Source organism: Cokeromyces recurvatus (assembly GCF_025118155.1).
Source record: "Cokeromyces recurvatus strain NRRL 2243 chromosome Unknown BX663scaffold_8, whole genome shotgun sequence".
Taxonomy (NCBI): Eukaryota; Fungi; Mucoromycota; class Mucoromycetes; order Mucorales; family Mucoraceae; genus Cokeromyces; species Cokeromyces recurvatus.
The window spans coordinates 1-22,528 of record NW_026251394.1 but is presented as its reverse complement, the minus strand read 5'-3'; the positions used below and the strand labels follow the sequence as shown (position 1 = coordinate 22,528).

General features: G+C 29.7%; 10 protein-coding genes across 10 annotated transcripts; 7 read left to right on the top strand and 3 right to left on the bottom strand.

Annotated features, from left to right (window-relative positions):
• The first annotated feature begins 180 nt into the window (after positions 1-180).
• On the top strand, positions 181-1,685 carry BX663DRAFT_504046 (velvet factor-domain-containing protein). Its single transcript, XM_051526857.1, has 6 exons — positions 181-313; positions 473-602; positions 669-790; positions 861-1,086; positions 1,207-1,298; positions 1,379-1,685. The coding sequence occupies exons 1-6, from the start codon at positions 244-246 to the stop codon at positions 1,606-1,608; spliced, it is 870 nt and encodes a 289-aa protein (XP_051384108.1). The 5' UTR covers positions 181-243; the 3' UTR covers positions 1,609-1,685.
• Positions 1,686-4,157: 2,472 nt separating this feature from the next.
• On the top strand, positions 4,158-4,458 carry BX663DRAFT_504040 (uncharacterized protein; the record flags this gene model as incomplete). Its single annotated transcript, XM_051526856.1, has 1 exon — positions 4,158-4,458. A coding segment is annotated over exon 1 (200 nt), but the record flags the coding sequence as incomplete, so codon positions are not given.
• Positions 4,459-5,071: 613 nt separating this feature from the next.
• Positions 5,072-5,942, bottom strand: BX663DRAFT_504038 (uncharacterized protein). The gene has a single exon (XM_051526855.1). It carries the CDS (start codon positions 5,835-5,837, stop codon positions 5,280-5,282), a length of 558 nt encoding a protein of 185 aa, XP_051384106.1. The 5' UTR covers positions 5,838-5,942; the 3' UTR covers positions 5,072-5,279.
• A 2,307-nt stretch (positions 5,943-8,249) lies between these two features.
• BX663DRAFT_504034 (uncharacterized protein) lies at positions 8,250-9,900 on the top strand. The gene is made up of 3 exons (XM_051526854.1): positions 8,250-8,932; positions 9,011-9,079; positions 9,155-9,900. The coding sequence occupies exons 1-3, from the start codon at positions 8,307-8,309 to the stop codon at positions 9,834-9,836; spliced, it is 1,377 nt and encodes a 458-aa protein (XP_051384105.1). The 5' UTR covers positions 8,250-8,306; the 3' UTR covers positions 9,837-9,900.
• A 377-nt stretch (positions 9,901-10,277) lies between these two features.
• BX663DRAFT_431806 (thioredoxin reductase) lies at positions 10,278-11,495 on the top strand (the record flags this gene model as incomplete). Its single annotated transcript, XM_051522886.1, has 3 exons — positions 10,278-10,326; positions 10,440-10,928; positions 11,041-11,495. The coding sequence occupies 3 exons, from the start codon at positions 10,278-10,280 to the stop codon at positions 11,493-11,495; spliced, it is 993 nt and encodes a 330-aa protein (XP_051384104.1).
• A 1,809-nt stretch (positions 11,496-13,304) lies between these two features.
• BX663DRAFT_504030 (Cation/H+ exchanger) lies at positions 13,305-15,278 on the top strand. Its single transcript, XM_051526853.1, has 7 exons — positions 13,305-13,615; positions 13,665-13,743; positions 13,844-14,169; positions 14,240-14,573; positions 14,637-14,755; positions 14,813-15,154; positions 15,247-15,278. Exons 1-6 carry the CDS (start codon positions 13,508-13,510, stop codon positions 15,002-15,004), a joined length of 1,158 nt encoding a protein of 385 aa, XP_051384103.1. The 5' UTR covers positions 13,305-13,507; the 3' UTR covers positions 15,005-15,154; positions 15,247-15,278.
• A 2,216-nt stretch (positions 15,279-17,494) lies between these two features.
• On the bottom strand, positions 17,495-18,379 carry BX663DRAFT_504005 (nuclear transcription factor Y subunit B-3). The gene is made up of 3 exons (XM_051526852.1): positions 18,254-18,379; positions 18,088-18,200; positions 17,495-18,037 (listed from the first exon to the last, which is right to left on the bottom strand). The coding sequence occupies exons 1-3, from the start codon at positions 18,322-18,324 to the stop codon at positions 17,853-17,855; spliced, it is 369 nt and encodes a 122-aa protein (XP_051384102.1). The 5' UTR covers positions 18,325-18,379; the 3' UTR covers positions 17,495-17,852.
• Positions 18,380-18,510: 131 nt separating this feature from the next.
• Positions 18,511-19,188, top strand: BX663DRAFT_504003 (uncharacterized protein; the record flags this gene model as incomplete). Its single annotated transcript, XM_051526851.1, has 4 exons — positions 18,511-18,658; positions 18,722-18,816; positions 18,882-18,991; positions 19,056-19,188. Coding segments are annotated over exons 1-4 (377 nt in total), but the record flags the coding sequence as incomplete, so codon positions are not given.
• A 1,030-nt stretch (positions 19,189-20,218) lies between these two features.
• BX663DRAFT_503994 (transcription factor IIA, alpha/beta subunit) lies at positions 20,219-21,907 on the top strand. The gene is made up of 5 exons (XM_051526850.1): positions 20,219-20,256; positions 20,330-20,451; positions 20,523-20,624; positions 20,682-21,233; positions 21,299-21,907. Exons 2-5 carry the CDS (start codon positions 20,434-20,436, stop codon positions 21,761-21,763), a joined length of 1,137 nt encoding a protein of 378 aa, XP_051384100.1. The 5' UTR covers positions 20,219-20,256; positions 20,330-20,433; the 3' UTR covers positions 21,764-21,907.
• BX663DRAFT_332152 (uncharacterized protein) lies at positions 21,807-22,528 on the bottom strand. The gene is made up of 3 exons (XM_051522128.1): positions 22,360-22,528; positions 21,988-22,311; positions 21,807-21,933 (listed from the first exon to the last, which is right to left on the bottom strand). Exons 1-3 carry the CDS (start codon positions 22,484-22,486, stop codon positions 21,851-21,853), a joined length of 534 nt encoding a protein of 177 aa, XP_051384099.1. The 5' UTR covers positions 22,487-22,528; the 3' UTR covers positions 21,807-21,850.

Below are 22,528 nucleotides of genomic sequence, written 5' to 3'. Positions count from 1 at the left end.
TTATACTTATTTTCTTGTTTTCTTTTTTTTTTTCCCTTTAAATTTCTTTAATCCTTCTAGAATAGAATTTTTTTTTTTCATTTACATAATTCCGTATTAAGTCATACATGTATTTATTTTTAATTTTTTTTAATTAAAAAAAAAAAAAAAAAAAAAAAAAAAAAAAAAAAAAAAAAAAAAAAAAAAAAAAAATCGAATTATAACTAAATATATACCTATTTCATTGTATTTATATGAATAATAATGTCGTCTATGATTCCACCGCCTCTTGGATTAGGACGTCCAAGTCAAAAGAACAAGAAATATAAACTAAGTATGTATACAAAATTATAGCGGAAGAAATTACCCTTCCCTCTCTCTCTCTTTCTCCCTTTCTCCCTTTTTTTTTTACCTTCCTTTTCTCATTATCATTCTGTTTGTTCATTTGTTTGTTTTTTTTTCTTAAAAAAAAAAATAAAAAAAATAAAAATAGTTATGGTACAGAATCCAGTCCGAGCTAGATGTTGTGGATTTGGTGAAAAAGATAGAAGGCCAATTGATCCACCACCTATTTTGCAATTGTTTATCGAAAATCCTGATGGAAGTTTACAGAATGTGACTAGGTACGAAAGAAAGAAAGAAAATCTGCAACATACATAATTCTTTAATTTTGGGGGTTTTTTTTTTAGTGATGATGATTATAGTAGTAAATTATCATTATTTATTGTTCAATGTGATCTTTATTCAGAAGACGGTAAAGAACAACGTATACATGTATATAATCCTTCATTATTAGCAGCATCCAATTATGGTATAAACATAAAAATGATTACATTGTATTTCTGTTTTCTGATATATATTATTACGTAAAAATTAAGCAGAATCATCGTCAACAGCAGAAAAAAGAATGTCATCTACAACAGGAATGTTAGTTTCCTTTCAAGATCCAATCCCTACTCGATCTCTTTTAGGAGCAATTACATCAAATGCGTATCCATTATTTGATTTAAATAAGGAACCTGGTATCTTTTTCATCTTTCAGGACCTTTCTGTCCGTATAGAAGGTCGATTTTGTTTAAAGTTTATGTTTATTAATCTATCTGCTGGGTAAGAAATAATTATAATAATAACAATAATAATAAAAAAGAAAAGAAAAACGAAGCCCCTCCCCCTCCCCCCAATTTTTTTTTTTTTTTTTTTTTTTTTTAGTTCATACTATTTGTATAGAGATCCATTAACAATGAGCACACAAGTATCCGATTATGTCTTTTCAGAACCATTTACTGTTTATTCTGCAAAGAATTTCCCGGGAATGACAGGTAAAAACAAAAGAAAGAAAAGAAAAAAAAAAGCAAGGAAATTGTTTATACATATTATTTATATATATACATATTGGTAGACTCTACATTACTTTCACAATGTTTTGCTCAACAAGGTATTAAAATATCGATAAGAAAAGGCCGAAGAGTTCAACGTTTGGTTAACAAGGAAGATTTTATTTCTGCCGATCAAGACACTGTTATTAATAAAAATGACACTAAAGAAGATCAAGACAAGAACAAAGAAGCTACAAATAACAATGATAATTTCAACTGTATGCATATTTCTACCTTTTTATCATCACCTTAAAAGAGAGAAGGAAGGGTTAAAATTATAAATAACATCTATATCTATTTTATTTTATTTTATTTTATTTTTGTTTTGCTTAATTTTGTTTGTATAGTATTAAAGTTTATTTATCTTTTTTCTTTTTTTTTTTTTTTTTTGTTTGTTTGACTCAGGGACAATTTGTCATACACTACTTCTTATAATAGAATTGATAAATATGTTTAACCCAGTTTCTGGTTCGACCAAAAATTTTAAATTTTATTTTTATATATATCTGCCCAACCACTATTTCTTCAAAGAATAATTAGTAATAACAATGATGATAAAAACTCAAAAAAAAAATCGATTTTATGAAATAATGATTCTTAATAAAGAGTAGATTAGAACTTTCTAAATTATTCTTCATGTTACATATTTTGTCAGAATAAACTAAGAATAATTAAATTATGATATAATGCCGTTTTGTTATCTACTACTAGAAATAATAAATAGATTACAAGTCTAAGTGAGTTTTAAAAAATATCTCATCAAGGTAATGTAACCTCCCCCCCCCAATTCTTGAAGATCCAAAAGAAGTTTCACACCGTTTTTTTTTTTTTTTTTTTTTTTTGGTTAATTGTGAATAGTTTATGCTCTACGACACTGAGGAAAGAAATGGGTCATCATCACCTTCTTTGTCGTAGAGTGAAGAGAATGGACTTGAGATATATAAGCTCTCTTCTTTGTTATTCGATACAATCATGTGTTACGCTTAAAAATGTCAAACATTTATCGATTGGGGAATAGACAATACTAATAGAGTTAAAATTTACTTTTTTTGATCCAGACTAGTTTATAGCTTAAATCATCTCTTTTGAGGAGAGAAGAAAAAAAAAAAGGAGGTGTACTACCTTCTAGCAAACAGTAAACAACATTTTTTCACAGTTGATCATTTGTCTAAACTATGAGAGCTAAAAATGGATAAGAATCCATGTTGCAATTAAAAATGAGTTTAATATTTGACTGATATTTCACACTTCCTCTCCTTTTAATACACAAGTATAGAAGATATATCTTACTATAGGATTTATTGATCTACAACTACTCACTAGAAGATCAATTCTATATTGTTTATCCCGATTACAGTTTATAAAGATAGATTTATATTCATGTTGATCATATCTGTTTATCCCTTTTAGTTGGATCCTTACTGCTTAAGGTAAATATTCATTTGCTCCATTGAATGGTTCAGAGAAAGTGAAGTAGTAGTAGGGAGAATTGACCCATTATTTATTTATATATTTATTAATAATGTAAACTTTCAAATAATAGTAAACCCCCCAGAGTTTGATAAAATTAGCATAGAATACCACGTTTTGTGATATTTATAGAAAAATGATAACATGCAGTAATTAGGAGGATTATCAGATTATTCAAATAAATCAAAAATAAATAGGGATAATAAGAATTCGTGGTTCTTTTTAATGGAAAAGTGTTGTTGCCAAATTGGGATAATGAAGCATATAATTGAATTCAAATAAACTGCTGTGGATAGGTGCAGTCTGAAATTGAAAATAAGAAAAAGAAGGAAGAGGAAGAAGAGGAGGAGGAGGAGGGCGGGGGGGGGGGGAAAGAAAGAAAGAAAGAAAGAAAAAACCACCTCATATGTTCATTCAAGCACAACAAAATTAACTTTATTATTTAATCCAGCAACAGAATAATGGGGCTTATGAGGAGTCAATGACTTAAAGTTTATTGTCCTACTACAATAGAATAGTATTGAAAAAAAAAATAATTTGATTTCGATCATGTTAAGTTTAGAAATAAAAAAAAATATCAATAAGCCATCCTTTTTTTTTTACCATAATAATAATAATAACATATATTTAATACTACCAAGCAGAAGATTGTACAGAAGTTTAGTACCTAAAGTGATTACTACTGCATGTATGCTATCCCGTAGTAACATTTACTAACTATAAGTTCATCCATAGTGCTAGTGATCGTAATAGAATATTATCAGGTGATGCACAACTCAAAGAAAGACGAAACATAATAAATTTATACTTTTTTTTTTTTGTTCAGAATATTCTGCATTTATGATGGATAAGCTTTTTGATGCTAGCCTATCATCATTATTATTTTACCACTTTATTGAAACATAAGATTACCAAATAACATATTCTATTTTTTTTTATATTAAGAAATACAGTATAATACAAATAATAAATGTATGTTTGTTTTCTTTCAACTCGGATATAAAATACAATTGGAGATCAATCAACAACTTTCAATTTTTATGCCGCCACACTCTTCTTTCATAAAGTCTTTAGATCAGAAAGATAAGCTTACCTTTAGAATGGTTAAAATATGTAGAATAGGTTGCTATAATACTTTAACACTGTCAAAAAAAAAAAAAAAAAACCAGAAAAAAAAACCAGAAAAAACCAGAATTAGGCCCGACATTTTCGATCTTATTGAGAGTAATTCACTAATAATAAGGAAATATTCGAGTATAATGTTTATTGTAAAATAAAGATATAAAATCGTCTTTTTATTTTTATTTTTATTTTTGAAAACCAGATTGTCCCAAACAGTATTGACCGACGATTTATTCTAGACTGTAATAGTAATAGTAGTAGTAATATGATTGTTTATTATAAAACCAAAAAAAGCATTCTACTTTTTTATGCATGCAAATTCATAAAAATGCGCATTATTTGCTGCTACTATCGGTCTCTATTTTGCCTTCCCGATCTATTATACGCGGAATATTATAGGATAAACAATTTATCATTCGCGGGACTTTCTGTTTATATTTGGTTTATCTTTGAAATGAGACCTAAATGACAAATATAGTAATTATCATCAAATAATCTTTCTTTTTTTTAGATCAATTTTATACATTTTTCTAATGAATTGCATGAAAAATAGTAGAGTTAAAAAAAAAAAGAAGATAACTGTAATAGATTTAAGATAAATATGTATTTTTTAAGAGAGAAGTGGCTTTAATTTTTCTCTTCCTCTTTCCCCCATCTTTTCCCTCTCTCTCTCTCTCTCCCCTCTTTTTTTTTTAATTCAGGCAACAGCAATGAAATATATTTTTTTCGCATGTGCTTAAAGCCCTGTTATGAATAATTTTAGCTTGATTTATATACATATATATTACATTAATAAAAGAAAATTACAGTGCGGGGTTCATTGCTGTAAATCAAAAATTGTAAAATACACATAGATTACCATCTAAAGAAGAATAAACATACACACACACACACACACACACAAGAATGACGCATGCTATAGATAAATATAATAAAGTTTAAAAAAAAAACAAATGTCTTCTATTCATATTTTAATAATACCAAGATATAATATGAATCAACACATAAAAAAAAAGAAGAAAATAAATAAAGAAAATTTTATGTTTCTTGAAGCTGTCATTAAAACATACAACAAATCTCGGAAAAAAAAATACATTGCGGAAATGGGAAGGAAGGGATTAATATTTGCCTTGATATGAAACTACCTGCTGCTAAAATTTGTTTATTGAAAAGAAAAAAATAACAAAAAAAAAGGAATATACAAATGTTCATAATACATATTTACATTGAAGAAAAAAAAAAAGAGAGTATATATGTGTGTGTGTGTGTGTGGAATGGGAGTGAGGGGGGGGGAGAGAGAAAGAGGAGAGTGAGAAATGGGAATATATTTATTTATAATGCATGAGGGGAAGATAGATTGGAATCAAGTTCTTCTTCATCAATGATATGATCGTTTAATACCCAACCAACTTTCCAGGGTTTACCACAGGTCCAATATTTGGGACTACAAACAAAGTTTTCAATATCTTCATTAGGATCTACATGACCATCGGGACGACGTCGACGCATAGCTTCAATATGTTGTAAAGCCTTTCTTTTTTCTTCTTTACAGAATACCCAACGACAATGACGACAGACACATCCACCACTTTTATTATATCGTAGACCACATTTGTTACAAAGATAGACAAAGGGTTTCCCTTTATCATTAAATATTTGACTAGCAGGGAATGGCCAATTGAAAGCTTTACGCATACAACCATCAGAAGCCTCTTGACATGCTTGACAGGGTCCTTTGACACGAGAAGGTCGGCCCGAAGATGAGGATTGACGACGAACAGTGGGCTTTTTAGTGACTCGTTTTGCTACTTCATCAGATTCAAATGATGTAATTTGTTCCCAGGAAGGATTCAATTGATTTTCTGACTCTTCTTCGACTACGGATTCCATATTTTCATTCCGTAAATTGGATCGAGGTAGTTCAATAATACTTGCAGTACGTGCACGTTTACGACGATTTAAACGAACTGATGAAGAGGCTGCTGTTGATGATGATGATGTTGTTGTTGTTGTTGTTGTTGTTGCTGTTGTTGTTGTCGCTGTTGCTGTTGCTGTTGTCGTTGTTGCTATTGCTGCCGCTGCCGCTGCTGCTGCTGTTGTTGTTGCCGCTACTGATGATAGAGTAGAAAGCTGTTGTTCATTATTACGAGCATCCGTGACACGTTTACGAAGAGCAGATAAAAGCGACTGACCACAAATGACCTTTGAGGTACATTTAAAATCACCGCAATCGGGACAAGATGGTAGCACGTCATATGATAGATCATAATCAGGATGCATATCTAACTGGAACACGACACTTTTATCTATAAGTGAGGCTTGGAGGGCATCTTGGATAACTGAAGGTGATTTATGAGGTACAGATTTACGACGACCATGCTGATGCTGATGTTGATGTTGATGTTGCTGTTGTTGTTGTTGCTGTTGTTGTTGCTTTTGTTTTGATAAGAACCCTTGTTTGGGTGATAATGAAAATAATGAAGGTGTTGAAAGAGAATCTTCATCATCCTCTTCAGAATCATGTAATAGATCAGGGGGAGAAGGTGGTTGACTGATCATATTAGATCGAGCAACCGAATTAGAATGTGGATCAATAGTTTCTAATATACGTTTTATTGTTGGAAGACGTTGTTGTTCCTGAAAATGTTGATATTCTAATGAAACACTCATTATATTTATATGGATTTACAGATATGTAATAAAGACAGAGTGAGAATAAAACAAAAAAAAAGAAACTTTTATATAAAGATATAATGTTTATACAAACAAGACAAGAAAAAAAAAAGAGAGAGAGAGAGAAAGAGAAAGAGAAAAAGAAAATTCGGATAACTTCGGATTTCTTTTTTTATATAGAAAATTATGGCTGAGACATTTCAAACAAAAAGAAATTAAATATAGCGGATCAAGCGAGTAATTTTACATATAAATGTTTCGTGACCCGCTTTATTTTCTCCCTCTCATTTCCCTTTCCTCCTTTTCCTCCTCCTCCCCCCCAAAAAAAAAAATCAATATAAAAATTAAACATAATAAAGATCACATTCAAGTAACAAAGCAAAAGAAATAAAATAAATTTATCAATACAATGCTTTATACGCGTCTTTATTTTTTTTATAAAACTATTTTATTATAAATATTGTTAAAGATCAGTTTTAGATAAATTTCTGTATTAAATATGCTCTGTCTTCTTATCCGATTGTTTAAAGTATTTACGGGTATACTTAATTTCTTAGAAAGAGTAATAATATGTATTCATAATATAATTGCTTGTTATATATACGTATTTTTTTTTCTTTATAATATACACAATACATTCATACATGGGTTATTCTATTTTAAGTTCCGTGCATTTTAGATCGAGAATCAATCATGTTAATCTTATATATTTATTTATTTTTTTTATAAATCAGCTCTAAAATTATGAATATAAATAGTTTACATTACATGTTATTTGTAATAGTTTAATATAACCATGTAATTAAACTTTTTAATTTTTTTTTAAAAAAATAAAAAAAAATAACAAACTAACGACAATAATCAAAAAAAAAAAAAAAAAAAAAAAAAAAAATAAAAATATTATAATGACTTATTACTGTTTTGATGCGAGTGAAAATACGGATAATGGAAGAAAGTAATGGATAAATAGATTTTTTTTTTTAAATCAGAATCAGAAAGAGGTCTTATAGAAACTGATATATTTTATCCGGTACGTACCATCACCCCTTTTTATGATGGACTTCCTCTTTTTAGCTAATTAAATTAGATCATAGCTAAAAAAAATAAAATAAATAAAACGTTTAGCTCTTTTTTCAACGTTATAAATAGTATATATTTTGTTATTATAATTATCTTATAGTAAGTCATTTAGACTAGATATTTTTATTTGTTGATCAATTTATAATATATTAGTAGAGATTTTGTAATAATAGAGATTTATCTGACACAAAATTGGTTTTAAATCAACTATGTATACATATTGATGATATCATCAAAACTGTGATTTAGAGAAGTGTATCTATAAATTTTGAAAGACAAAAAAAAATACTAATGTACCTGGTTACCATAGTAATTCCTTGCTATAGCAACCTAAATAAAACCGTTTATACTATGATAGATTTTCTGATTAATTAACCTTTTTTTGAAGCCCGTCTTCTATTTTTGGTGCAAACACATAGTATGGTTGCACCCTTTTTTTTTGGTTCAATTATTCTTTCTTTCCCCCCTATAATATACTCTAAGCGCCCCCCACCTCCCCCTCACTGTTTTCTCTCTTTCCTCTCCTATTACTATTATTTTGTTTTTCTCTTTTCTCTCTCTCTCTCTCTTTATTTATTTAACGAATATAAAAAAAATTCTATAAGTATGGCACAACAACAATATATTCAAACTAATAATAATAATCCGCCACCCCCACCAAAGCATGTAGAAGGTGTAATTGTTGGAACACCGATTCCTACACATTACAACAACAATCTAATAAACAGGCCATATCATTATTCTAATACAACAAATAATTCCGCCCCTTCCTTATCATCCTCAAGTCCGATGCCCTCCAATAGCGACACACCTCCAGGCACACGCACGAGCTCCGTCATGAATCTTTCCAACACTGATCAGCTCCTTGATCATTCTCATCTGAAACCAGGTACTAAAGCTTCTCTTCTCTCATACAATCAGACCATCAACATGTATCGGGAAAATGCGAAAAAGACAAACAGTCCTGACATTCAATGTGATTTTGCTATCTTTATGGTTGAGGCAGCAAAGCCAATACAAGACCATGATGAGACCCGCTGGGAATATTTAAATGAAGCAGAAAAGCTATTAAAACAGTTGGCAGCTCGTGGGCATGCTGAATCACAGTATTATCTAGGGAACCTCTATGCGTCTGGTCTATTAAATAGGAAAAAAGGGAAAAATGAATTTGATAAAGCTTTCCCACTATTTGTTCAAGCTACAAAGCATCACCATGCTGATGCTGCTTATAGGTAAAAATTTAATAAAAAAAAAGTAAAGTTTTTTTTTTTTCTTAAGAAAATCAGTTGATGTATAGTCTTTTTTTTTAGGGCTGCAAAATGCTATGAGGACGGTCTAGGCTGTAGAAAAGATTATGCTAAAGCAGTTCAATTTTACAAGTAAGGATATAATAAATATACTAATAGTTTTTTTTTATGCAAAAATACTAATTATTGTTCCTTTTTTTTTTTTAGAAAAGCAGCTACATTAAGTCATCCTGGTGCCATGTATAGACTAGGTGTAGCAGAGGTCAACGGTGAGTTAGGAATTTCAAAAAATCCAAGAGATGGTGTGAAATGGTTAAAGCGATCTGCAGAAGCCGCTACAAATGAATACCCTCATGCTATACATGAACTAGCCCTTCTTCATGAAAAGGGCATTCCTAATGTCGTCTTTGTCGATCTCGCTTATGCTATTTCCCTCTATACACAGGCAGCTGATGATTTTGGTTACGCTCCTTCTGCATTTCGACTCGGTGAATGTTATGAATATGGCAAATTAGAATGCCAACCAGACCCAGCTCTTTCTATACATTTCTATACAATTGCTGCACAACAGGGTCATCGTGAAGCTTGCTTTGCTTTGACAGCATGGTATCTTGTCGGATCACCCAATGTCCTGCCTCAATCTGATGAAGATGCCTACATTTGGGCACGTCGTGCTGCTGAAAAAGAATTGCCCAAGGCTGAATATGCTGTTGGTTATTTCACAGAAGTGGGTATTGGTGTCACAAAGAACCCAACAGAAGCTATGGAATGGTATAAAAAAGCAGCTGAGCATGGTGATAAACGAGCTATTCAACGTCTACAAGGTAAACAGGTTGAACCAAAGACAAAAAAGAAGAATGGATCACAAGAAGATTGTATTATCATGTAATTAACAAATATTCCCCCTTCTATCCTATCCTATCCTATCCTCTTTACTTTTCTTTTTTTTTTTTCCTCTCCTTTTTATTACTATTTAATGAATAAAAAAAAAATACACAAATATTGCAGTTCAATTTATTAATTAATCGGGAATATTCGATGTTCTTATAATTGGATAGATCATCTCAGTCTTTATCCAATGATACTCCTGTATATGCCGATTACTAAGGAAATATTAAGGTTTTTTGTTTTTATTTTTGCTATTTTAAAACACCAATTAAAGTCCTATCCAACCAAAAAAGTTTAAATTAGTATTTATAATAAAAGCAAAAAAAAAAAAGAAAAAAAAAATTATTTTTTTAAGACAATAACAAAAAAAAAAAAAAAAATGTCTTTTTCCTCGCGATTTCTTTCTTTTTCTCGTAGAAACTTTAGTACTTCGTTTTATAAAATGGCACCTCAACATCGTCCTGTTGCAATTATTGGTTCTGGACCTGCAGGTAAAATAGAATAGCGTACGATTTGATTAAAGAAAAGAAAACTAACTTTCCTCTCTCTCTCTCTCTCTTTTTTTTTTTTTTTTTTTTTTTTTTTTTTTTTTTTTTTTTGTTAGGTCATACTGCTGCTATTTATCTTGCGCGTGCAAAATTAAATCCTATTATGTTTGAAGGTATGATGGCAAATGGCTTTGCTCCAGGGGGTCAACTTACGACTACCACTGATATTGAAAACTTTCCCGGTTTCCCTAAGGGTATTATGGGTGGTGGATTGATGGATTTGATGCGTGAACAATCTGAAAACTGTGGTACAACCATTGAAACAGAAACGATTACTAAACTCGATTGTTCTTCTCGTCCTTTCAAGATTTGGCGTGAAGGTTATGAAGCTGAAGAAGAACCTACTGATACTGCTGATGCCGTTGTCATTGCCACTGGTGCCTCTGCTAGACGTATGCATTTACCTGGTGAAGATAAATATTGGCAAAGTGGTATCTCTGCTTGTGCTGTCTGTGATGGTGCTGTTCCCATCTTTAGAGATAAGCCTTTGGTTGTAATTGGTGGTGGTGATTCTGCTGCTGAAGAAGCTATTTACCTTACAAAATGTAATGTATATAATAGTTAAGGGGAAGGGGAAGGGGAAGGGGAAAGAGAAAGAAGAAAAAGAAGAAGAAAGAAAAGGAAAATTCCTAATAGATCTTTTTTTTTTCCTTTTAGATGGCTCAAAGGTTCACGTTCTTGTTCGTCGTGATCAGCTTAGAGCATCCAAAGTCATGGCTGCACGTTTATTAAACCATCCTAAGATTGAGGTACATTTTAATACATCACCTACTGAAGCTATTGGTGATGGTTCACTTTTGACAGCTGTTGCTACAATTAATAATAAGACAGGAGAAACTGGTAAGATTGATGCATCTGGCTTATTCTATGCTATTGGACATGACCCTGCCAACAGTCTTGTTAAGGGTCAAGTTGATTTGGATGAAGATGGATATATTAAGACCGTTCCTGGTTCTTCTCTCACCAGTGTTCCTGGTCTCTTTGCTGCTGGTGATGTTCAAGATAAACGTTATCGTCAAGCCATTACTTCCGCAGGTTCCGGCTGTATGGCTGCTCTTGATGCTGAACGTTACTTAAGTGAACTTGAAGCTGAAAATGGTGAGAAATTATGAATAGATCCAGAGAAACCTAGACTTTAAGTGATGTTAGAAAATGATTACTCTTATATATTTATCTATCTATACATGTGTATTATTTTATTAGCTTTATTTTTTATATCATTCAGAGATTATTGATTTTGTTATATTGTTCCTTTCTTTTTTTTTTTTTTTTTTTTAAAAAAAAAATAACCCCCTACTCCACAAACTCGTCGTATCTTGACTATTACTAATACTTTTTTGGACGAATAATAATAAAAAAAAGTATTCTAGATTTTTTTTTTATTGTTATTTATTACAGTTAATATATTTTGAGATAATTCTTTTTTTTTTTTTTTTTTTATGTTAGCAGCATTTGCTCTTATTTAATATATACTGTTTAGGGTTGTTTGTTTATTCAATCACACCCCCTTTCTTTCACCTACTGTTGTCTATTTTATATAAATATGTGTATATAATTTATCGCATAAAACTTAGTCGAAACAGTAAGATTATCAATATTCTAGATCATTTTACACTATGTAATTTTTTTTTCTAATGCATGAGTTTGATGAATATCATTAATTCGATTATATTGTTGAAGTTATCAAATAGAAAATAATATAGTAAATACATTAAGCTGTATAATGTATAGAACTGTTTTATTAAAATGGAAACATTTGAAAGTTTTAATTCAAGTGTCCAAAATATAATATTATATAAAAACCTGAGTATGCTATTAACAAATAATGCACATATACAAAGATTATTAAAAAAAAAGAGGTGTTTTTGTAAAAGAATACTGTTATATTATTTGAATTAATCATAACATTTATTTATATATTATAACAATCATTTTAAACTATTAATTTTTTTTTTTTTTACTATAATAGTTCTAGTCATAAGATAATAAATAATTCTAAGAATACATATACAGAACCATTAGTTTTTTCTGCTTACAATACTAATGTGATAAAGAGACTGTATTCTTCTTTTTTTTAAGCAGTGAATATAGTACATATTCTTTTATTTTAAGTTATAATTATGATTTAAAGGAATTCATATTAAATATTATTATGCTAAGGTTAACTTAATCATTATAAAGAAAGAAACGAGTAGAAATTTTTTCCCCTAATGGCCAGACTATAGAAACCCTATTTATTATGTCTTCTAAAGCTTGAAAATGATATTAAAAATTATTATTGCTTGAAAAACTAAGCTTAATTACCGCTCTAAGAAATAATTGAATACTATAATAAAAAAAAACCCCTACGTCAATTTAAGCAACTATTTTATCCTACATTTCATTAAAACTATGCTTTTCGTCAAAAAAAAAAAAAAAAAAAAAAAAAAAAAAAGGGAGAGATTTGCGTCTATGAGTATTTTTAACAAATGTAAACATCAAATATTTTTCGGCACAAAATATACTTGCTTTAATAAAGTAGAGTAAACTTATTATCATGTATACTTATTGAATACTTTTTATGTTTAGCAATGTTTCGGTAGTTCCCTAATATATATATGTGTGTGTGTGTTTTTAAAGAAAAAAAAAAGTATGAAAGCAGATTGCTACTATTCATTATATCTACTTCTTGATTTAAAGCCAATAATTCATTATCTTATTAGAAACGAAATCACATTATGTACATACATTTATACTTAACGAAATGATTTAACTTTTAAAGACCTTTGAATAAAATAGTAAATTGAATCAAACATAACATTGTTTTCATTTGTGCAATGTTAACCTTATATTGCAAAAATCGGAGTAATGATTTCCTAGACGTAAAGAAAAATTCTAGACTTCGATTAATACAATAAATTATCTTTAATATAGCTTTTTTTTTCTAACAGAGTATATTAGCTATCGCTTATGTAATAAAGTAGATTACGACATTATTGTGGAGCTGTCTTGATTAAAAAAAAGAGAGAGAGAGAACTAAACAAATTTGTCGTCTATTGGTTCAGGTTATAAAATAAATTTTTAAATAATTTGACATATTTAATTACTGATTTTTTCTTCATTTTTTTATGCTATATTTAATAAAATGGCTTCTAATAACACAACAACTACAGCACCACAAGCAGGTGTATTTTCAGGCTTAAATCCAGTTGAATTCAATTCGTCAGATCCAGTTGTATTATTTATTATACAAGTATGTAATTTTTTTTTCTATGCCATTATAGATAGTAACAATTTAATAGGCTACAATTATTCTTATCTTTTGTAGATTGATCGCTATACCTTTAGGCTATCTAAAACAACCTAGAGTTATATCTGAAGGTATTTATTTATATATATAATAATATACATATATAAATGAAATAAATGTAAGACTTGCATAAATTAAATATATATATATATGTATACGTATATGCTCTAGTTATTGCAGGTATTATTCTAGGCCCTACCGTAATGGGAAGAATTCCTGGCTTTCAAGAAACAATTTTTCCATCAGAATCCTTACCGTTTATTAATTTGATTGCAACTTTGGGTCTCATATTTTTCTTGTTTCAAATTGGTCTTGAAGTTGATTTGGCAGTCATTCGTAGAGGCTTTTATAAAAGTTTATCAGTGGCGATAGCAGGTATGGTCTTACCATTCGGTCTAGGTGCTGCTGTCAGTGTAGGTCTCTATAAACTACAAAATCGACCCTATGTTTCATTTAGTAGCTTTCTATTATTTTTAGGTGTCACTATGTCGATTACTGTAAGTCATTATTTAATACATATCTTCATAATTATTATCCTACTCAGAAATTCACAATCTGCATGACTAGGCCTTTCCTGTATTAGCACGTATTTTAGCAGAATTGAAATTACTACGTACCAATGTCGGGGCAATTACGATGGCAAGTGGATTGATCAATGATTGTACAGCTTGGGTTTTATTGGCGTTAGTGGTTGCATTAATGAATTCATCGGGTGGAATTAAAGCCCTTTATGTATTTTTGACAGCTGTGGGATTTACATTTTTTGTCTTGTTTATTGTAAGACCATTATATCGAAAGTTATGTCATTATACACAATCTTTTGAACATGGTCCCTCACCTCTTTTAATGGCTGCTACCTTGATAATTGTTATGATATCTGCTTTTGTAACAAATATTTTAGGTATATCTATATCTATCTATCTATATTATACTAATTCATTTCTATTTGAACATATATATACAGGTATTCATGCTATTTTTGGTGGATTTTTAGCAGGTGTAATTGTACCTCATGAGAATAATTTGTCAATAAAAATTACAGAGAAAATAGAAGACATAGTAAACATCATATTCTTACCTTTAGTAAGTAATAATTGTGTTATGTTCCCATCTATATAATTTACTTATTTATCCTTCTAGTATTTTACTTTGTCTGGTTTGAAAACTCAAATTGGATTATTAGATTCAGGTGCAGTTTGGGGATATGTGATTCTTATTATCTTTTTAGCTTGTTTTGGTAAAATCATAGGTTGTGCTGTAGCTGCCAAAGTATGTGGTATGACCTATCGTGAATCATTCGCTGTAGGTTTCTTAATGAATTGTAAAGGGTAAGCTAATGCCTTAAAACTAATAAACGTATATGATCGTTTACGTTGTGCACAGTTTAGTAGAGCTTATTGTACTTAATATTGGACATGATGCTGGTATCTTAAGTGATCAAAGTAAGATTACATATTGAGTAGTTTTGTCCTTTTTTTTTTTCTATTAATAACGTTCTTTTAGTTTTTGTTATTATGGTAATGATGGCATTAATTACAACTTTTATGACCACTCCAGCTGTCATTTATCTTTACCCTGAATGGTATCAAAAGCGGCAACAACAACAACAACAGCAAAGACAACAAGACACTACTTCTATATCTAGTAATACTGTTGATACTATTATTGATGAAAAAGGAATTAATGTCAATAGCTTGAATTATCAGTCCTCCCACCGTCTTGTTTTATTCATTAATTATATTGAATCTATACCTTCTATAATGGCACTTATCAGACTCCTTTGTCCCATTCAAATTTATTCTTTACGACTCCTCAAACTTACTCAACGCACATCAACCGTTATGACTTTTAAGCGAAAGGAACTGAGAGAAGATGATATTATCCTAAATATTCTTCGCGCCTTTTCCAACATGATACTTGGATGTGCCTTGCATACTCATTTGGATTTTTCTAATTTAGGGGAAGAAATAAAAACCTTGGCAAATTATAGTCTAGATGTACATGCAGATATTATCTTGGTACCTATATTGTGGGACACTCAAAGTCCCCCGTATGAATGGATACAAGAGGCATTTTCGACCATTAAATTTTGTGATTTAGGTATATGGATTGATCGAGGATCGTTTGGACAGTGTCCTGAAGAAATGCAGATCATTGCTATTGTACTATTCCCCAGAGATACTCTAACGACAACATATTCGTTTGCAATACAACTTTTAAAACAGAATAAAAAGAAAGCTAAATTGATTATTTTAAGTAATGAAGAATCTGATACATGGATGACTTCCGAGGAAAAGAACTGTGTATCACAATATTACGTCTTGGATCAGATCGAATCTATAGGTAGTGCGATTACTAGACAATGTCCAAATCCACATGATTTAATTATTGTGGATCGTCATCAAGAAAAAAGAAAGCAAGTGCCAATGTGTATTAACAATCATTCATTATCTTCCTCATCCCTGAACATTTCTCAACAATCAGATAATAGACGAGATTATGAATTTGTCTTTGGTATATTAGGAGCCCAAATTTTATTACAAGAAGAACTTCGAAACACAAGCGTACTGGTTGTTCAACCAAAATTACTGTAATCATATCCTCACACACACACACACACACACACACACACTCACACACACACACTCACTCTCTCTCTCTCTCAATACGATTAATTCAGTCTATCTATGTCGATTAGTCGCTTCTCTCCATTACAGTTATTCCATTTAGAAATCTTACCTTTCACTTTTTAAACTTTTATTCATCATAGTTTACAGTTTCATTTATTACATTGGAAAATTCCTCTGAACGCATCTTTTTTTGTTGTTGTTGATGTTGTTCATTCGTTGCTTTTCTCAAGAAGACTCCATTTCCAGAAACACAATAAAAAAGTGAAGCATATAACAAATTTTCGAAAATCCGCCATATCTATACAAAAAAAAATCTGATTTGCATGAATATTAAATGTAGGAATATAAATTTAATAAGCACTGATTGTAGCCTCGAATTACCCTGAACATCAAGCATACTATTCTGCTTAAAACAGAGCTGCTTCATTATTTCTTTCTGTTTTTTCTTTACTAAACGGAGTAGAACTGCTGTGAGATCTATCGCTTTTAGCTATTTATGTCAACGGATAAAACCAGTCAAAATTCTTCTACTATTCTTTATTCTTGAAGGCAACTGCTCTGGACACCATCGTCATCATTCAAACAGCCAGTCTTGGAATTTCGAATTACTTGGATACTTAAAATCCCAACTTTACATACGACCTCAAAACTGACACCAAAATACATTTATGGGATTATTTTCTAGCATCATAATAAAATTGTATTATCTATTTCGTTATATCATCTTTAATTGGATGCAGAGTATGTTCCTTGAACTTCACATTGATGCCTCCATTCACTAATCTGTTACGTTTATAAAAATCGTAATTAAATTTACTATCATATCTTGTGAAACAAGACAGTCATCATCTTTCAGTATCTATAATCGTTTTTGCATGTATTTCTTTACAAATGTAGCATTAATGAAATATTGTATATTCTTGTTTTTAGGCGTATTTTTACTTTCTGCTGTATAGGTGACAGTTGAGAAAAAAAAAAGATAATAAATGATTATACATCCTTATTCAAAAAAAGTTGAAAAAATAGTATCAGTAATCAACTAAATTATTTATTTATCATTTTTATTGTCTTATCAGTAGTTTATATATAAAAAGAAAGAAGAAGAAGAAAAAAAAAGCAATGAAGCTATTTATGTACGTATATAATCTAATGTATCTATTTCTTATATCGTGTAATAGTTAAATACTTGGAATACAAGTGACAAGCATGAATCGTCATTCACTAATACTTTATTAAAAGATTTGTTAAAGAAAACTTAATTACTGGTAAATTTAATATATTTCCTTATTCGTGATACAAATGTATGTAATATACAATTATATAATAATACGAGGAGAAATAGTTATGATATTAAAAAACTGTGGAATAAAGTCATTTATTTATTGTATATTTCCATTATAATAAGTAGGTAATTGTTGCTGAGGTTGTTGTGTTTGTTGCTCATTAGTAGCATATATCTGTGTTTGTTGAACTTGAATTGGATGTTGTTGTTCTAATCCTTCTTCTTTATCTTTATTACTTGAACTTGTTCTTTCAATCTTTGTAGTCTATCATATAGATTTTGTTGAGAAATCTTTAATTGTAATACATAATTCCTTTGAACTTACTTCACGATATTTAGCAAGGTAAATTTTTAATGCTTCTGTATAATTTTCAAAACCAAGTGATTGCATTGCCCATAAAATATCTTCGCCATTAATTGTCTTTCTCTTTTCTTGTTGACAACGATCGCTTGCTATAAAATATAAATGAATAAGGCATAGTTTGATAAATGATATTACTTACCTTCACTTGTAATAAACGAAATAAATTCAGACACACATTCTTGTACACATTCCTTTGCTTCTTTTGCGATTTTTGCGTTCTCAGGAAGTGCCTTCTTCATTATACGTGCAACACTATAAGAAAAATATAAGACACATCATATAACAATGTACTCTACTGAATTTACTTTGCTATAGGAAGAAAGCGATCTTGTTCTTTAATATCAACTTCAAGTTCGTCTCCAGAATGAGCTGACATAATTCTTTTAGTTATTTTTTTTTTTTTCGTTTAAAAAAAAAAAGTGTTTTAATTTCTTCCAAAAAAAAAAAAAAAAAAAAAGAAAAAAACTACAAACACTCTCTGCTTATCGATGACGTCAACAAAATTACAAGTCTGGGGATGGATTTGTTACTCCACACTTTTGTATAAGTTCGAAGATATAATTTATTTTTGAATCATATAGTTACATTAAAAATGGCATCTCGCATACTCCAAAAAGCACAACTATTAAAGAATACACCAATTCGTCAAACAATTCGTAACTATGCTTCTGAATCAAAACAAGCTACTACTGAGAATTTCCCTAAAGAGTGTAATGAGATTTTATTTATTCTAACAATTTATAATTGATCCTTATTTTATTTTTGTTATTAAGCTTTTGGTAATAATGCTTGGAGAAATGGCCTAATTGCTGTTATTGCTGGTATTGTTTGGTATAGAGTTGATCAACACATTACTCATTCAGGCGATGTATATATATATATATATATAATACAACGAAAATGAAGTATTTTATATTTATTATTTTATTATAGGAAAAACATCCCTTTACAAGATGGATTGAGTACCATATGTCTACTGCTGAAGAAAAAGATGCAATTAATCAAGCCCAAATAGCCGCTGCCGAAGCTGCTGCTCAGTATAAGTATGTAATAATAATAAGAATAATATCACAGATTTATACATATTTAATATTTGATGTATATTAGGTTGTTCGTTCAAGATTCTCAGCGTCCACCTATTTATCGTCTGAGATATCCTGAGTAAGTTTAACAAGAATACAAAAGAAATTGTACTTTTAACTAAATGTATATAATAGAGCTTTTGAACGTGCTAGTCCTCGTGGACTTACTGCTGGTAACCAAGTTGATTTATCTGATCTTAAAGTTAGATATGATTAGAAATAATAAACACAGACGGTTTGGTTTTTTATTTATTTACTCGACGAAATTAATTAAGGATATTGTTTTCGATGATGTAAAGTGGTAAATTTAAACAATAAAGCTAAATAAATAGGAAGGCTTATAAAATAGTAAATGAACATGTGAAGATAAAAGAAGCATTCCACTTATGAGAGCTTGTAAAATATAGGAAGATTACTATTCTTTGTGGTAACAAAACTATCTCATTTATTTGTGAACAGTAACATTATGGCTGCTGCTGTGTAGTAAAAAAAAAAAAATAATGTGTTTTCTATTGTCTGTTCACCATAAAAGACCCATTTTTTGTTTCTGTTATATCTCTATTCTTAACTATTATTTAATCATTATCATAGATACTATAACAATTTTTGTTTTTTCTATCAAGATACTTTGTTACAAATTATATTAAATCTGAAGTATTGTATTCATTAATCGTCTGTGTTAATCATTCTATGTACAACTGCTTTATTTTCAGTTGGCAATCAATTAAATCCTCCATATCTGGATTTAATGTCTCCTTTAATTAATTGATGGAGAGCACATGAGTGAGTTGAATATTCTTTTGAAAAGGCAGAATCAAAACCAAAGAAAACATACGACAAATACATGATCAGAAATATTTACGACAGCAATTTTCTTTTTGCCATTTTTTTTTAAGAGCCTTGTTTAGTTAATTTCGATTTGCTATAACAACTATTATTAAAGAGCGATAAATTTGATTACAACAATGAAATTTTTATTTTTTTTAAATGATTATTCGATTTCAGAATCTAATGAAAATAAAGAAAACAAAATATTATCTGAAAAAGGTTACATCAGGAAAGGAGAAAATAAAAGTTATTTTATAAAAGGAAACATGATTCACATTTTATCCGGCTCGGATTATGTCGTCACTATAAATATTCAGATTTTTTTTTTAAAATTTTCATTTTTCGTCTTTTTTGTTCAACATTTTCTCTTTAAGAGAAAGAAAAAACATATATAAAAGGTATAATTGGTTTAATCCAATCTTTTTCTGTTTATTTTATTTCGTATTAATGTTAACTTGTTTGAATTTAAAGGCATAATCAAATCAGTTATTTTGAAATTATTGATTTATAAAAAAAAGAATATACACATACACAAAGTAAATAAAGTATATTATTATAAACGAATCACAAATATAATGTCCAACGCCATTGTGGTAATGCTCTTTTTTTTTTTTGTTTGCTTGTTTTTCTCATTGTTATATTAAATTGGTTATTCTCTATATAGTCAAATGTATATCGTTATGTGATTGACGATGTTATCAATCAAGTTCGTGGTGATTTCGAAGATATGGGTATTGATGATTCTATTTTACAGGAATTACAAAGGGTAACATGCATAACAAGCAATTGCAAAAGAATATAAGCTAAAACACTTGTTTTATAGTCTTGGGAATCAAAAGTAGCTAGATCTCGTGTTGCTAATTTCGGTTTTAAAGAAGATGGATACTATGAAGATGAAGGAGGAGTTGATGTTTCTCAAAGTAATGACCATCAACAAGCTCCATTACAGTATACAGAATATAACCCAGCAAATAATGGAGGTGCTCCACCTTCAGCAGCAAGTTTACCTAATTTGGCAGTTTCTGCTGCTGCTGCTAATGCTGCTGCTAATGCCGCTAATGCTGCTAATACTGCTAATGCTCAAAGTAATGAAAGGTCCTCCCAAATAGAACAGCAACGACAACAACAGCAATTGCCGCCACTACCACCACAACAGCAATATGGTTTGACACAAACATCTAGTAATAGAGGTATGATGTCTGAAATTGTTAATCAGTATCCAATGATGCAACCCCAAAGACCACAACAGAATCAAAATAATTACCCAGATTTATATTTACCTGGAATTCAAAGGCCTAATAATAATATTGATAACAATCATCTTCCACAAAATGATGGTGCAAATGACGTTGAAAACTTGTTACAAACAACCAAAGTAAGTATTAAGAAGAAAAAAAAGTAAATAAACTGAGTTAAATATTTTTACTATTACGTACATAGGAAATTGATGAATATATTGAAAATATTATAATGGAATCCAGTCACGAAGATAATAATATATCATTTACAGCGTCTACCAAGTCTGGAAAAACTATTGATTTAGATTCGTTACCAGATAATATAAAAGTATTGATGAAACAAGTCAAAGAAAATTCTATGAAAAGAAAAGCAGCTCAACGTTATATATCACAATTGGATGGAGACAATGCTGATGAAAAAGAAAAGCGAGATGAAGCAAATAATAATACAAAAGATGATGAAGATATTAATTCTGATTTAGATGATTCCGATGATGAGGATGAGGATGGAGATGGAGGGGAAGAAATTGAACATATTATTCTTTGTTTATATGACAAAGTTACAAGAACAAAAAACAAATGGAAGTGTATATTAAAGGACGGTATTATGCTAGTCAATGGAAGAGATTATTTATTCCATCGTGCTAATGGTGACTTCGAATGGTAAAACGCTGGATTAAATAAATAAAAATACATACATAATACTCTTTTTGTTTTACATAATAATAATAAAAAAAAATCAGGTATATATTTATTAACTATCATTAGATTGCTTATTGAATAAAGGGTCCAAATCACGAAGCAATGCAACAGTATTTTTTGACTTATTAAATGTTCCTATTGCATTAGCCAAAGTTAGTATGATTATTACAGTTACTAGCTTATTATTACCTTCAAAGGATATCAAGTCCTTATTCTTAACTGTCGTGGTATTATTATTTCCAATTGACAGATTGCGTAAGGCTGCATATAAGTCATTTGATGAAGAGGATTTTGCTGATAAGTTAATCGTATTATTATTATTACTATTGTCTAGACTATTGTTAGGTTGTAATATACCACCTGTATAAGTCTTAGAAGCAGTGATAGATGGAGAAGGTGTAATTGAAGGGCTTAAAATAGTCGGCTTTGACAAAATATCATTCTCCTTTTTCAACTTGATATTACTAGGCGTTGAAGTTGATGGTGATTTAATGCTAATACTATTATTATTAACTACAATATTAAGTTAGTGATATATATGTGTTACGTAATATGCCTTACTTAATGGATTGTGTAATTTAGGTGATAGCAACATATTATTATTTAATGAATATAAATCATTATTCTCTGAAGAAATTATTAGACCAATAGGAACATTATCAGTATCCAATGCTTTTTCAGGTACCATTATTTTTGGTTTGTTGACATTATTTCTTTTGGAAGCAGTATT

Bases quoted from the DNA above. Each gene is read 5' to 3' on its own strand.
- BX663DRAFT_504046 (XM_051526857.1), top strand. From the start codon at position 244: ATGTCGTCTATGATTCCACCGCCTCTTGGATTAGGACGTCCAAGTCAA. The intron at 1,087-1,206 runs GTAAGAAATAAT...CTATTTGTATAG, and splicing joins TTTATTAATCTATCTGCTGG to AGATCCATTAACAATGAGCA. The intron at 1,299-1,378 runs GTAAAAACAAAA...ACATATTGGTAG, and splicing joins GAATTTCCCGGGAATGACAG to ACTCTACATTACTTTCACAA.
- BX663DRAFT_504038 (XM_051526855.1), bottom strand. From the start codon at position 5,837: ATGGAATCCGTAGTCGAAGAAGAGTCAGAAAATCAATTGAATCCTTCC.
- BX663DRAFT_504034 (XM_051526854.1), top strand. From the start codon at position 8,307: ATGGCACAACAACAATATATTCAAACTAATAATAATAATCCGCCACCC. The intron at 8,933-9,010 runs GTAAAAATTTAA...CTTTTTTTTTAG, and splicing joins CATGCTGATGCTGCTTATAG to GGCTGCAAAATGCTATGAGG. The intron at 9,080-9,154 runs GTAAGGATATAA...TTTTTTTTTTAG, and splicing joins AAAGCAGTTCAATTTTACAA to AAAAGCAGCTACATTAAGTC.
- BX663DRAFT_504030 (XM_051526853.1), top strand. From the start codon at position 13,508: ATGGCTTCTAATAACACAACAACTACAGCACCACAAGCAGGTGTATTT. The intron at 13,744-13,843 runs GTATTTATTTAT...TATATGCTCTAG, and splicing joins ACCTAGAGTTATATCTGAAG to TTATTGCAGGTATTATTCTA. The intron at 14,170-14,239 runs GTAAGTCATTAT...CTGCATGACTAG, and splicing joins GTGTCACTATGTCGATTACT to GCCTTTCCTGTATTAGCACG.
- BX663DRAFT_504005 (XM_051526852.1), bottom strand. From the start codon at position 18,324: ATGTCAGCTCATTCTGGAGACGAACTTGAAGTTGATATTAAAGAACAA. The intron at 18,201-18,253 runs GTAAATTCAGTA...TTTTTCTTATAG, and splicing joins CGCTTTCTTCCTATAGCAAA to TGTTGCACGTATAATGAAGA. The intron at 18,038-18,087 runs GTAAGTAATATC...TATATTTTATAG, and splicing joins TTCGTTTATTACAAGTGAAG to CAAGCGATCGTTGTCAACAA.
- BX663DRAFT_503994 (XM_051526850.1), top strand. The intron at 20,625-20,681 runs GTAACATGCATA...CTTGTTTTATAG, and splicing joins TTTTACAGGAATTACAAAGG to TCTTGGGAATCAAAAGTAGC. The intron at 21,234-21,298 runs GTAAGTATTAAG...TTACGTACATAG, and splicing joins ACTTGTTACAAACAACCAAA to GAAATTGATGAATATATTGA.
- BX663DRAFT_332152 (XM_051522128.1), bottom strand. From the start codon at position 22,486: ATGGTACCTGAAAAAGCATTGGATACTGATAATGTTCCTATTGGTCTA. The intron at 22,312-22,359 runs GTAAGGCATATT...TTAATATTGTAG, and splicing joins TAAATTACACAATCCATTAA to TTAATAATAATAGTATTAGC. The intron at 21,934-21,987 runs GTAATAATAAGC...CTAATGCAATAG, and splicing joins GGACTTGATATCCTTTGAAG to GAACATTTAATAAGTCAAAA.